This window comes from Chenopodium quinoa, unplaced genomic scaffold (assembly GCF_001683475.1).
Source record: "Chenopodium quinoa cultivar QQ74 unplaced genomic scaffold, ASM168347v1, whole genome shotgun sequence".
Taxonomy (NCBI): domain Eukaryota; kingdom Viridiplantae; phylum Streptophyta; class Magnoliopsida; order Caryophyllales; family Amaranthaceae; genus Chenopodium; species Chenopodium quinoa.
In genome coordinates this window covers 2148320-2163285 of record NW_018742244.1, presented here as the reverse complement: position 1 = coordinate 2163285, position 14966 = coordinate 2148320, and the positions used below count along the sequence as shown (strand labels likewise).

Genomic DNA, 14966 nt, shown 5'->3' with positions numbered 1-14966 from the left:
GATGTTACTTGTAATCCATTCTTTCAAATTGCGTTGGAAGAAAAGAGCAAACACTTGAGGACTCAAAATCTTGCACCAAACCCTTTTTGCTGCGGGACAATCTCGAAGAATATGTAAAGTACTCTCCTCATACACATCACATATAAGACATCTTAGACTTTCTGCAATTTGACGCTTGAATCAATTGAGATTACTGAGAATCCTATCACTGGAAACCAGCCAAAGGAAAGCTCAAATGCTGGACTAAAATAATTCGATAAAATAGATAAAGTTGAAAAGCTGGACTAATATTTGAAGCGTAACGCAATTGGGTCTGATACTTACAAAGTAGATAAAGTTGAAAAGTTGTACCAAACATTCTCGATCAACTAAATCGCGCTGAGGATATCTAGAGTAGAATGGCACGTCGAGGCTTGATCTCTTCCACGAGTGATATTTTAGAGTAGAATGGCACGTCGAATGCTTGTTGTCCTTCTTCTAAGTTTTGAGAGGATTTCTTGGGAGAAGTTAAGAGTATTTGATGAGAGGTTTTCTAGTAAGGTTTTGAACATTTAAGAGATTTTCTCTATATTTTGATTCTCTAATAACTCCACTTTTTACGGTCTTACATCTTATTGTATTTTAATACTCCAAGATTCCAAATACTCCAAAATTCTCGCTATATTCTTTGTTCTTAAGTATCTTTTTCCTTTTTCCTCTCATTTACCAATTGCTGAAATGACTCACCTTCCTCTCTTATTTTGGCCCCTTGGATATATATTACCCTGAAAAAGAACGAACAATATTTTTCTAGAACACATAAAAGGCAAAACCCCTAAAACGAATTGCAACGACTATGTTTAATATTTCAAAACAGACGGTGCAGCAACAACATTACGATGATAACTATCAGCTTGTTCAATTGCATCAATTAGGTTTCTTTCGATATCTTGATCATGATAACCATCTTCAAACACCTTTATTTTTCGGTTTTCTATCATTAATTTTTGGCGTAACAAACTATTATTACCTATGTGTCGGTTTTTTATTGAAAAGTTTCCCGCCAAAACTATAATTGAAATCATCCTTTTTTTGTAGTGTGTTGCTCATATAATACGTACGTGATCATATAATAATATAAAAAAGTGATATAAAATTATTATTAATTTATCATCATCAATAATTATATGTGTCAATGCCTAATATAATATATACGTAGCTTCATGTAATTTGTTAATTTATCAATAATTAAAATATAATTAATTTAATTTAATTTGAACCCATTTATATAAAATTTTAGATATGCCATTGTTAGGCACTTTGGGAGTGGGGGAGGGTAAGGTAAATCGCACCCACTAATAATAATGATCGTAAATTAATATTTTATCAACTATATTTAATTATTTACATTTTACTTTTTTGTGAAATCAGTAAGCATGATAATCTATTGATGTTTTTTTTTTTCTCCAAAAGAACTTCTCATAATGTTTTTTCGTACATTTAAAAAAATCTTTAAGTGAGTTCATTTTAAATGATTAAGAAATTTCCAAGAAACAGAAACAACCAATCCATTGGCTTCTTTTCTTTGTCAATGTATCGCAATTCAAGTACTTTTGTAAACGTGCAAAAGTTCTTAGCAAGCAATTTAATACATCTAAAAACGATTACTTAATTATTGTGGTTTCAAGAATTAATATAAATAACCTCAGCTAGTATTTTCAAGATTGGTCATTCATCATATATTCATAGGTCAATCTAAGCTAATCTTTTCAACGACGCCCTTTTTAGATTCTGCATTAATATGAAAACTTTTAGAAATCCTGGCTCAATGAAAATATGAGATTCATTAGACTATATCCAATGGTGAGATCAACTTTGAGAATTGAAATACAAAATGAGTTGTTTTTTACTTCCAGTGGTGATACCCAACCCACTTTCAATTTAACAACTCATGTGAAGTCTAATTTCCCAATTGTGAGACTTTATAAAGTAAACTAATGTCACATTCAATTATGGCCCACCAAATCATATTATAAGTTTTTTTTGGAAAAAAGTAATTAAATTAAAACTTAAATAAATTACAAAACATATTATAATATTGATAAGGGCCTACACTTTTTGTCAAATTAGACTCAAAGTTGAGGGGAAATGATTTTGACACACCCTTAATTGATTTAGGCACACCCCTATGTGAGAGCACGGTTTTCTATGCCTTTCTCACAAAGGGGTGTGCCAAAATCAAATAAGGGTGTGTAAAAATCATTTTCCAAAGTTGAGTATCTAAACTTAGAACCTTTCTTTTGGAGTCGCTAAGTTTAGATACCAACTTATTGCTATCCTTTTTTGGCTCGAACATATTCACATCGCAGCGGCCTTTGCAATATTTAGCTCAGAGAACTCTGGCCCACAACGTTTGAGGTTCAGCCAAGACACACCATCCTAATTTAGTGAGGAAAGCAGCGTTGGATTGCCTGGCCGAATGAATATCCAAACCCCTAGTTCTTTTGGTCGTTAGAGTACCTCTCATGAGATAAGATGAATTTTCTTTCGATCCTCATTGCCACCCCAAATAAACCTCCTTGTTTTTTTTGTGAATTGACGACATGTGAATTTTCTAGAATATCGTTGATACAAGAATGATGGAGGGATTTCTGGAATATTCCGACCATTTCATCCAAGCACCCCACCTATAAATATAGGTCATGGCAGTGGCGGTCCCTGGCGGATGTAGGATATTTAAGGTGGAGGGGCACTAAATAAAAAATAAATAAATAAAATGCTTGTATAAAGACTTGAACCCTAGACTTTTCACCAAACTCAATGCATTACCACTATAACAAAGCTAATTTGATATTATTTATTGCATTAAAATTGTATTTAACCTATTAATTTACAACTTTAACTTAATAAATTAATAAAAAAAATGGGGGGGTCGGTGCCACCCAGGCCCCCTTAATAGTTCCGCCACTGGTCATGGGCATTCAATCATTCTTCTAACACACATAATTTAAGAAGCCATACCATACACTAGCCTTCCTACTACATACGTACTACGCCTCCTTGTATTATTACTTTGTAATACTCCTTTGCGAGTTCCTATAGTGAGAATTCTCTTGTAATATCACCCGTTCAAGGGTTCTTGTCGTATCTCCTATCTTTCATATATTGGATTTATGTTTTTACGCTCGTCATTCATGGGCTATTTTTTATCATTTTTCTCACGTTAAATATTGTGTGTACATTTTTAATATTTATCTTGCCTTTATCTTTCTTCTAGTTATCTAATCAATCAATACATCTTTAATTTGCTTCCGCAGTTTACACACCAACCCTAACAACTTCATTCTTTATTTGAAACTTTAAGAAAATTATGATCGGATCCGCGATATACTAAGTCTTGATCGGCGTTCAAAAATGTCCTGGATTAATTCGAGGCATAAAGTCAAGTGTGAATTTTGCAAAGTTGCTGGTAATAACTGTGTTCCCGTCATTTCTGCCGCAAATATTTCGATAAAGTAGATAAAACGCAATTAGGTTTGATACGTAAATAAAGTTGAAAAGTTGTACCAAAACATTCTCAATCAACTAAATCTTGGATCTTCATATGATCTTTGTTTTTTCATAAATCTTGGATCTTCATTACTTAGTACATATTGGATCGATCATCATATTAGATTCTTGGCTCTTACAATTGATGTACTCATTTTGTTTGTCATTGATAAAAATTTGTTGTCTATAAGTTAGTTGATTTTTGAAAGAACACATATGGAGGTTATTTTCAACACAAAATTAAACGGTTAGTTAGTTTTTTAGGTTAGTTATTTCCAAACCATATCTTGATCATTCCGTTACAACTTTTAAAGAAATGTGGTTATTAAGATAATGTTGGTTGATGATAATAATAATCTATATATATTATACTAAAATATCATATAAATCTTATTGTTCCAGTTTATCAAGTTTTGGTTTTTCCAACGAAAATCAAATTGCCAACTTAAACCTCATGAACCCTTGTTTCGTTCAAGATTGGTGATGATAATAAATCTCTCTTCTTTGATTCAATTCAAGCATGGATTATACTATAATTTTTTACTATATCGATTTGATTCGATTACCCTCAAAATAATGAATGATAAAAGTTAAAATTTGTTGAATTTCTCATTTTGGTATTTAGTACTTTTTCAATTTTTTTAATTGTTTTTTTTTTGGTAAATAAAGTACATGTAGAAATTATGCTAATAAGAATTCCCTTCAAAAGGAAGGGTTCCTAAATCTTAATGTTTTCTTTTTTCTTACCCTTTTAAAAAAAATACAATATAAAGAAGATACACAATATCGTATTACACACCTAATTTACATAATTCATAGAAATGTAAACTATACATACTACATACACTATTTAAAAATTATAATTCGAATATAAAAGGAACCTGGTAGATAAATATATAATATTATCCCGTGTTGTGGAAAAGTCCTACAATAACCAAATGAGCCATGGTAGAGGCAATAATAGTGGTAGGATCTCCAAGCAGAATGGAGAAAACAGTTCCTACAAAAAGCTTGAGGATTCTCAACCATTTGTTGCTTTTAGAAATTTTCTTGGACTTAGTTTTAATAGGCAGCTCATTTCCTTTTCCTTGCAATGTTAAAGACATGGTTTTCCCAAAAACTTCATTAGAAGAAGAGCCTTGCATGGCCATTTCCATCACACAATAGACATGGAAATTGTAGTCATGATCCTCTTCGGATACATTTGACCAACCTGGAATCTTCTTAACAGCACCTACAATTAAGTAATAAAAAAAATTAATTAAATTTAATTAATAAACTAATTAATTAATTGAGCTACATACATGGACGGTGATGTACGTGTACAATAGTCAATAGGCCAAGTTTATTTTATATGTTACGTTTTGATTTTACACAAATCATTTTATAGTTCAAAATAATTATCGACTCATCACTTAGTAAAACTTCTTACCCTTATCATCACTTAGTATATTTAGAGGTTTGAGGTTCGAATCTTGCCAAATAAAGTTACTTAAGGATGGGATCCCTCAACCGGTAAATGTTAGACCAAAATAAAAACTATGAGGGTTAATCGAGGTCTACATTAAAGTGCTTCTTCTTACCATAAAAAATTAAATAATTATAATAGGGTGGAATCCCTCAAACTGTAAAAATATTGGACCAAAATAAAAAAAAGTATGAGGGTTAATTAAGGTTTACCTTAAAGTGTTTCTTCTTACCATTAAAAAATTAAATAATTATAATGTAATACTACAATCCATGCTCAATTAAAAGATATGTGAGAGTTGAGGCTTGGTGAAATTAAATCACAACATAAAAGTCAATGCAAAATCTCAAAAAGAGACTAGCTTAGGACATGTACTTTGACACGGAGAAATTAGTAATATACCAATTATACTTGCTATCTTATTAATTTGATTAATAAAATTAAATACGAGATTCCTACAACAAAATTTTAATAAAAATAAATAAATAAATAATAAAATAAAATAAAATAAAAATCCAACTAGTATGGTTAGAAAACTGACCTTTGACCAACTTCCTTTTGCACCACGCACAACTAGATGTTCCTTGCTTCTCAAGCCTAAATGTGACATCTTCAATTTTAATTTCATTCTCCAAATTAACGCATGTAGGATGAAAATCCCGATCTGTCTCATAGCTATGGTAGACGAAGCCCATAATTGTCATTCCACACGCATCACAGCTCCGGCACTTGGTGCAATCAACCTTCTTGCAGTGCACCCCACGGCGAGGTTTTTTCAAGAAAATGACATGTTTGCCCTTGAATTGTTGTTGTAAGGGGTGCAAACATGCATTTAGGGTGTAAACTAAAGTTGCATCGTTCACATTTATGTCTTTGCCCTATGCCTTTGGTTTTACACCCGTCACATGTGTACACCCTTGGTCTATCGACTATCTCAAGAGGGTGTTTTAGGTGGCTCCAATGAGTCGTCATGGTTCAACTAAAATTTTATCTAGTAACAAGAAATGAAAGAAATTAAATTCAATTACGTGAACAAAAATAGTGACAAAATAAAATCTCTTACAAAAGAATATACATGCATGCAGTTACCTTAATTAATCTTGACGATGTATGAGTGTTGGTTATCCTTGATGATTTGTAGAGTTCTATAAAAGAATAGATGATAATTAATTAGCAAATACATACGTAACTTGACAAATGAAAATGGAAATTAATTGACAACAAAAACAGAAATATATGAATAAATGAATAAAACAAACCTTTAGTATTTCTGAAATTGCAACCAAGAGTTGAGTCTTGTTGATTTGAATGTGATTTTTATTTTCTCTAATGGAAGTTGATTTGAATGTGTTCAATGATGTTGCCCTATGGCTATATATATAATATATACACGCTATCGTTAACAATGTAAGTATGTATACGGTTCAAAATTTAATGGACCCCTTAATTAACATATAAAATTATATGGACCCTCACTTATATTACCTAGATGTATCACATATAAATTTTAAAGATTATACTTGTAATAAATAATAAGTATTAGTTTAATTAATGACGTATACTTTCTATAAAAAAAATAAAATAAAAAGACTTAATGACACGTACTTTAGGTTATGTTAGCGTAGTCAAATACATTTTGTTTTATATATTGATGGATTAATGCCTTGATTCTTGGTTGTTAAGTATATGCATGAAGAGAGAATATTCGGAACAATAAAGTGCCACCAAATCTTGGTCTTCTAACTCTGTCTCAGCTCACTTCTTAATTTATTTACTTTTTTAGTCATTTCTAGATTCTTTTAATAAAATTCAATGCTAATAACGTCTCAAATTAAGCATATACAAGGCAGATGGTACGAGGAACCATGATATACATTTCGGCAATTTTTATTTTCGGGCGAAAAAAAAGTCAAAAAATTCCAAAATTGAAGGCAATCCACGATTTTTGAGAATTTTTGGAGGTTTCGGGGCCCGTTGTCAAAAAGTCTTGAGATTTTAGGGGATACATCTCGGGGTCATATAATGTCGTTTGGAACTATATATGATCATTATATGTTGTCATAAATGTTCGTTGTTGTAGACTTGAGTTAATGAATTCCGATGAAGTTGTAAACCGGTAAATTGGTCGTTTAAAGACAAATTGGATGGTTCCACCCACCCAATTGGATTCCCAGAGGGTATTAGGGACCATGGTAAACATTTTGGCAATTTTTATTTCCGGGCAAAAAAAAGTAAAAAATTTCCAAAATTGAAGGCTAATATCCACGCTTTGTGAGAAATTTTGGAGGTTTCAGGCCCGTTTTCAAAAGCCTTAAGATTTTAGGGGATAAATATTGGGGTCATATAATGCCGTTTGGAACCATATATGATCATTATATGTTGTCATGTTCGTGGTAGGCTTGAATTAATGAAATCGGTGCAAGTTGTAAATCAATAAATTGATCGTTTAAAGGCAAATTGAATGGTTTCACCTACCCAATTAGACTCCGGGAGAGTATTATGGACCATGGTAAACTTTCGGCAATTTTTATTTTCAGGCGAAAAAAAGTCTTAAAATTCAAAAATTGAAGGCTAATGCCTAATATTCATGCTTTTTTTTAGAAATTTTGAAATTATCGGGGCCCGATGTCGAAAAGAAATGAGATTTTAGGAGATACATATCGGGGTCATGTAATGCCGCTTGGAACCATAAATGATCATTATATGTTGTCATAAATGTTCGTGGTAGAATTAAGTTGATGAAATCGGTGCAAGTTTTAAACTGGTAAATTAGCAGTTTAAGGGCAAATTAGATGGTTACACCCACCCAATTGGACTCTCGGAGGATATTAGGACCATAATAATCATTTCGGCAATTTTTATTTACGAGCGAAAAAGTCAAAAAAATTCCAAAATTAAATGCTAATATCCACGCTTTTTGAGAAATTTTGGAGGTTTCGGAACCCAGTGTCGAATGGTCTTGAAATTCTATGGGATACATCTCAGGGTTATTTATATAATTCCGTTTGGAACCATATGTGATCATTACATGTTGTCATAAATGTTCGTGGTGGGCTTGAATTAATTAAATCGGTGCAAGTTGTAAGTCGGTAAATTGGCCGTTTAAAGGAAAATTTAATGGTTCCACCCACCCAATTGGACTCCCTAAGGATATTAGGAACGATGGTAAACATTTCGACAACTTTTATTTTCGGGCGAAAAAAGTCAAAAAATTCCAAAATTGAAGGTTAATATCCACGATTTTGTGAAATTTTGTTGGTTTCAGGGCCCGATGTCGAAAAGACTTGAGATTTTAGGGGATACATCGGAGTCATATAATGCCGTTTCGAACTATATATATGATTATTATACGTTGTCATAAATGTTCGTAGTAGGCTTGAATTAACGAAATCGGTGCAAGTTGTAAATCGGTAAATTGGTCGTTTAAAGGCAAATTGGATGGTTCCACCCAACCAATTGGACTCCCAAAGGGTATTAGGGACCATGGTAAACATTTGAGCAATTTTTATTTTCGGGCAAAAAAAATCAAAAAATTCCAAAGTTGAAGGCTAATTATTCATGTTTTTTTAGAAATTTCGAAGGTTTCGGGGCTGGTGTCGAAAAGAAATGAGATTTCATGGGATACTTCTCGCGGTCATATAATGCCGTTTGGAACCATAAATGATCATTATATGTTGTCATAAATGTTCGTGGTAGGCTTGAGTTAATGAAATCGGTGCAAGTTGTAAACTGGTAAATTGGCCGTTTAAAGACAAATTAATTATTTGATTCCACCCACCCAATTAGAATCCTAGAGGGTATTAGGACCATGGTAAACATTTTGGCGATTTTTATTTTCGGGTGTAAAAAATTCAAAAAATTCCAAAATTGAAATCAATGCTTTTTGAGAAATTTGGGATGTTTCGAGGCCCAGTGTCGAAAAGTTTTGAGATTTAAGGAGATACATCTCGTGGTCATATAATGTCATTTGAAACTATATAGGATCATTATATGTTGTCATAAATGTTCGTAGTAGGATTGAGTTAATTTAATCGGTACAAGTTGTAAACCGGTAAATTGGCCATTTAAAGGCAAATAGGATGGTTCCACCCACCCAATTGGACTCCCGGAGGGTATTAGGTATCATGGTTAACATTTCGGCAATTTTTATTCTCGGGCGAAAAAAATTAAAGAAAATTCCAAAATTGAATGCTAATATCCACACTTTTTGAGAAAAACTTGGAGGTTTTGTGGCTGGTGTCGAAAAGACTTTATATTCTAGGTGATATATCTCGGGGTCATATAATGTCATTTTGAACCATATATGATCATTATATGTTGTCATAAATGTTTGTGGTTGGCTTGAGTTAAATAAATTAACGCAAGTTGTAAACCGGTAAATTGGTCATTTAAAGGCAAATTGGATGGTTCCACCCACCCAATTGGAGTCCCGAAAGGTATTAAAGACCATGGTAAACATTTCGGCAATTTTTATTTTCGGGCGAAAAAAATGTCAAAAAATTCAAAAATTGAAGGCTATATCCACTCTTTTTGAGAATTTTTGAAGTCTTCGGGGCCCGGTGTCGAAAAGTCTTTAAATTGTAGCGAATATATCTCGGGGTCATATAATGTCTTTTGGAATGATATATGATCATTATTTGTTGTCATAAATGTTGTTCGTGGTAGGGTTGAATCAATGAAATCAATGTAAGTTGTAAACCGGTAAATTGGCCGTTTAAAGGCAAATTGGAATGTTCCACTCATCCAATTGGACTCCCGACGGGTATTGGGGACCATGGTAAACATTTCGGCAATTTTATATCCAGGCGAAAAAAACTCAAAAAATTCCAAAATTGAAGGCTAATATCCACACTTTTGAGAAATTTAAGAGGTTTCGGGGTCCGCTGTCGAAAAGTTTTGAAATTCTAGGGGATATATCTCGGGGTCATATAATGTCGTTTGGAACAATATATGATCATTATTTGTTGTTATAAATGTTTGTGGTAGACTTGGGTTAATGAAATTGGTGTAAATAGTAAACTAGTAAATTGGTCTTTTAAAGGCAAATTGGAATGTTCCACCCACCCAATTGGACTCCCGGCGGGTATTAGGGACCATGGTAAACATTTCGGCTATTTTTATTTCCGGGCAAAAATTGTAAAAAAATTCCAAAATTAAAATCCACGCTTTTTGAGAAATTTGGGATGTTTCGAGTCCTGGTGTCGAAAAGTTTTGAGATTTTTGGGATATATCTCGGGGTCATATAATGCCGTTTGGAACCATATATGAACATTATATGTTGTCTTAAATGTTCATAGTAGTCTTGAGTTAATTAAATTTGTGCAAGTTGTAAACTGGTAAATTGGCCTTAAAGGCAAATAGGATGGTTCCACTCACCCAATTGCATGGTCTCCCAGAGGGCAGAGGGTATTAGGGACCATGCTAAACATTTAGGCAATTTTTATTTTCACGCGAAAAAAAAGTTAAAAAATTCCAAAATTGATGGCTAATATCCATGTTTTTTGAGAAATTTCGAAGGTTTCGAGGCTAATGTCGAAAAAAATAAATAAGATTTCAGGGGATACCTCTCGGGATCATATAATGCCGTTTGGAACCATAAATGATCATTTATATGTTATCATAAATGTTCGTGGTAGACTTGAGTTAATGAAAGCGGTACAAGTTGTAAACCGATAAATTGGCCGTTTAAAGGCAAATTAGTTGGTTCCACCCACCAAATTGGATTCCCGGAGGGTATTAGAGACAATGGTAAAAATTTCGGCAATTTTTATATCCAGGTGAAAAAAAAGTAAAAAAATTCTAAAATTGAAGGCTAATAGTATCCAAGCTTTTTGAGAAATTTTGGACGTTTCGGATTATCAGCGCAAAACAATTTATTGTCGACTAACCAGCCAATCTATAGTTCATACACCAAATATCCACAATGATACAAAATCACTGGAGTTAACATATGGTGTTGAGCATGAAATAAACAATATTCATATATTGCACTATCACAAAATCACAGATTTTATACTAAATATCAGAATTAGAATTCTTCTCCTCTTTAGGTGGTGCATATTGTCTGGTAAGCTTTGACTTCGTCCAAGGATCCATGGGAGCTCTCTGCGGTGGTTGTGGAGTTGGAGGTTTTGACTGCCTAAGTTCATTCTCTCTGTCAATAAATCTGTTCAAAATATAACAAACCCAACGTCAGATAAGACGCACATGGAGAGAGGCAGTGGCACTTGACTAAACAGGGGAAATCAGGCTACATTTTCAGTGCAACTCACAAATATTGGGGAACTATGAGCAAAAGAATTTGAAATACTATAGCTCAATCCGTTTCCTACCATAGGGGGAAACTACAACATTCCACAATCCAGTCACCCAAAAAAGAAACAATAATGCAGCTTTAAGTTTATGGCCAGAAGCCCAGAATTATGAATTCCAAGCTAAGTTTTTTTAAGCACAAAAGTTTACAATTTCAAAATTGTCCGTCTGGTACAGCCGTACAGGGCAAGACCGACATCCGGATCACTGGAAACTGATTTCCAAAGACGCTGGAAACTAAATTTAAGACAATAAAAACCAGCAACTACGAAGAAAGATACTACAGCACACCTCATATCTGCTAATAATAACCGACATGACGGACAACAGTTTCAAGAACAGTTCAAAAGAAACAGATCTTACTCAATATACGCCATTGGGGCAGCATCACCCACTCGGATACGTGTCCTAAGCAGCCTCGTGTAACCTCCAGCTCGGTTTCTGCAAGTCATTTCAAAAATCACCCAGCAATACAGATTAATAATCTTATAAAATTCTATCCACCAGCAGCCATTAAACCACAATGTTCAGCAGCCCAGATTTGAGATTTACTTGTATCGATATGCCAATTCAGTAAATAACTTGTGAATAACATCATCGCCCCTGACAAAGGCAGCAGCACGTCTAGCAGCACAAAGGGAGCCCTGAAGTTGAAAAATAAAAATTCAATTTGTAAGTTATCAAAGATTCATTATATGTATCTAAACCAGTTTTAACTTGTCGCCAAATCAAGGCTCTAAAGAGTTTCAGTTAAGGTTCTGCTACCCCTTAGTAACGATAGGTCTATAGCACACTGGTTTCATGATTTGAAGGTTACAAGTTCAGGAAATCTAAAGATGCCAATTCTCAAAAAATCATGTAACCAAACTAAAGCTAGTGCGTTAGCATCTAAAACAGAACTTTTCACAAGAAGGTGACCATCAGAAAAATATCTAAGTTTATGCCTGAGTGGTCTAGCAAGCACCATCATGTAAGAACATAACAGTCGGTCATGACACAGGCTCATGCAAGACTATGGAACATTGAAGAGTATGGTCATGTGAGTGCAATGGAAAATTAGAGATAAAGTAGTAACATTGAAATTCATTTTTATCAGTAGAAGCCAGAAATAAGCCCATCTAGAGTTTCCATCCCACTTTCCTGCATCTCTAAATTCTTGTTCACATTTAGGCTTGCAGTATTACCCATACCTACCCAGCCTAGCTTCCTGTTTTCCACCTTAATGGCTAATTGATCACTGATGATGTTGCATGTTTTAAGGCAAATATGGGAAACAGCGTGCCACTATGTTAATTTCTTATTAATTTTAAGCCATGTAGCATAAAAGGTTAAAAGGATGAGCATCGAGAAACCAAGAATACATTGACCTTTCTTTAAAAAAAGGAATTGGTGAAATACAATCAAACTATCAATCAGTTTAGAAATTATTATAGATCTAACGGTGGCGAATATGTACTAAACTAAGACAAAAAGAAGGGCAAGGATTCCAAAACTCAAAGTAAAGTTCCCCACCTTTTGATCAACAAAGGGAAAGAAGCACACCTAAGAAAGAATAACAACAGAAACTGGAGAACTTGAATCACAATTTGGGTGAGAAACTTGAGGTCACTGAAATTTCTAATAGATAAAGTTAAAATATATATTCTCAACCTTAGTGGAAAAGTTATTTGGTTTAAGTTTCTAATTGAGCTCATATTATCTATCCCAAAGACTTGATTCTGATACGAAGCAGTTCTACAAAAATTAAGTATGGTTATCACACTGACAACAGTCACAACACTATAATGAGGAAACAGTGTAGCAATTTGAGCTGGGATAGCTTATTCCATATATATGGGATATATTACTTAAATTTTCCAGGAAAAGGGAACTGAAACAGTGTTCTTTCAAGAAAAACATTTACTGGATATACTGCTATAAAGCACCCTAAAGATGATTCCAAAGCACCACATAGCAAATATGCAGCAAACAAAGGAAACCCAAGCAGTTAATTACAGTTGTCATGGAATGTAGCATATAACTATATACTTGCTTGCAGAATTGCTAGAAGTTTTTGCAGGATCGCTACAAGTTTATCTTGGCCATTGAGAGCATCAAAAAGTGTGCTTTGTGGTAACATGGACAGGACTTGTAGCATGACCATCAGAAACTGATTCTAAGCCGCGATTTAAAATAGCAAATTGGTATGTGCTAGTGGTTTATTTTTGGCCCAACATAACAAATGTAGGCAGCAAATTGTGTTCCCTCTCGTACCCCGTTATTACAGTAAATTTAATAGGTAGAAGTCCGTAGCACTGGTATATCTCATAAAAGCATTCCTCCTCACTAAAAGGAAAACAAGCACAGTATGCATACATACCTATACTTCATTTCTGAGAGCTAATAATAAGGTATACATGCGTAAGGAAATGCTACCATTAATAATCTCACCTCTCGGGAGGTTGAATCTCATTCCATTAAGGCAGAATACCAACAGATGGTTCTTATCATGAAAATAGGCAGCAGCTATGTTACTCTTAAAGTCAGTCTTTATATACCTCAGGTATCCCATGTCTAACACTTGACATCCCAACATCAGTATGGGCCACTCGACACAAAATGCAATTCTTCGATAAATCTACTGAATCCTACACTTACAGTTACACCCTTTAATCCTCTATATTCTAGTAGAAAATAAACAAGCAAGCTTCAACATGTCCATGTTCTATTCAACCTAAGTTCTTTAGGTATTTTCATCAAAGTAAGGCATTGTTGTACAACAACAAAGTATAATGCCTAAAGGAGAAGCAACTACAATGAACAAAGAAATGAATTCGAAATAGAAGCTTTCCTTCCTAAACATCTTAAATTCAGATATATCCCTTTAGTCTCATCGAATTCTCAACCGGCAATTCCTCAGTAAATAAAATCAGAACAAGCCATCGAAATCGTAAAACCCATCAAAAGTCCAATAAGCCATTATCATTAAACTGCCCACCAAGATAGAGATGCAACCTAAACATCATTCATTAATGACAAAAATCCACATTGACAATGAATACATCAGAGTACTTGGAAATAACTAAATTAAAACTGAGGCGTATTTTCTTAACAAATACTTACATCTTTTCCCAATTGAACCATGTTATCAGCTAATCTTCGAACCTCTTTTGCCTGCAAATAGCGAACCCAAATAGTACTCAATATTATTAAATTAAATTCCCAACTTCAAATTACTCAAAATCAGCTAAACCCCAGATCATAAACCCTAACAAAAAAACCCTTTTTCTGCAAAGATTTAGCGAAAAGTGAGGAAAGAGTAACAAACCTTAGCAACAGTAGTCTCAATTCGCTCGTGTTTCACCAATTGAGAAACCATTGTCCTACCCTCAAAAAAAAAAATTATCAACATTTTTTACGCTTTAATCAATAAAATCAAAATGAAAATTGAATGATGTAAAGGGAAGAACCTGAGCATAGACAAACGGTGACCAGTAGGTCGATTGAGCTTCCTTAATTTCGTCATTTTTGATGATTTTAGGAGAGAGAAACTACGACGCTCAGAGGTAAACGGTGAAACTGAGCAACTGAGGAAGAAGAGAGTGTTTTGGAGGGTATTTGGGTTTTTTTTTTCCGGGTTAATTATTCGTGTTTTCGGGTAAAAGGCCCAAATTACAAT

At 33.7% G+C, this 14966-nt stretch overlaps 2 protein-coding genes across 2 annotated transcripts; both read right to left on the bottom strand.

Moving 5' to 3' along the window:
* Positions 1-4430: 4430 nt before the first annotated feature.
* Positions 4431-5691, bottom strand: LOC110737163. The gene is made up of 2 exons (XM_021917543.1): positions 5538-5691; positions 4431-4762 (listed from the first exon to the last, which is right to left on the bottom strand). Exons 1-2 carry the CDS (start codon positions 5689-5691, stop codon positions 4431-4433), a joined length of 486 nt encoding a protein of 161 aa, XP_021773235.1.
* A 5133-nt stretch (positions 5692-10824) lies between these two features.
* Positions 10825-14917, bottom strand: LOC110739782 (50S ribosomal protein L17-like). Its single transcript, XM_021920257.1, has 6 exons — positions 14758-14917; positions 14616-14670; positions 14411-14461; positions 11861-11952; positions 11672-11749; positions 10825-11162 (listed from the first exon to the last, which is right to left on the bottom strand). Exons 1-6 carry the CDS (start codon positions 14811-14813, stop codon positions 11012-11014), a joined length of 483 nt encoding a protein of 160 aa, XP_021775949.1. The 5' UTR covers positions 14814-14917; the 3' UTR covers positions 10825-11011.
* Between the last annotated feature and the right edge of the window lie 49 nt (positions 14918-14966).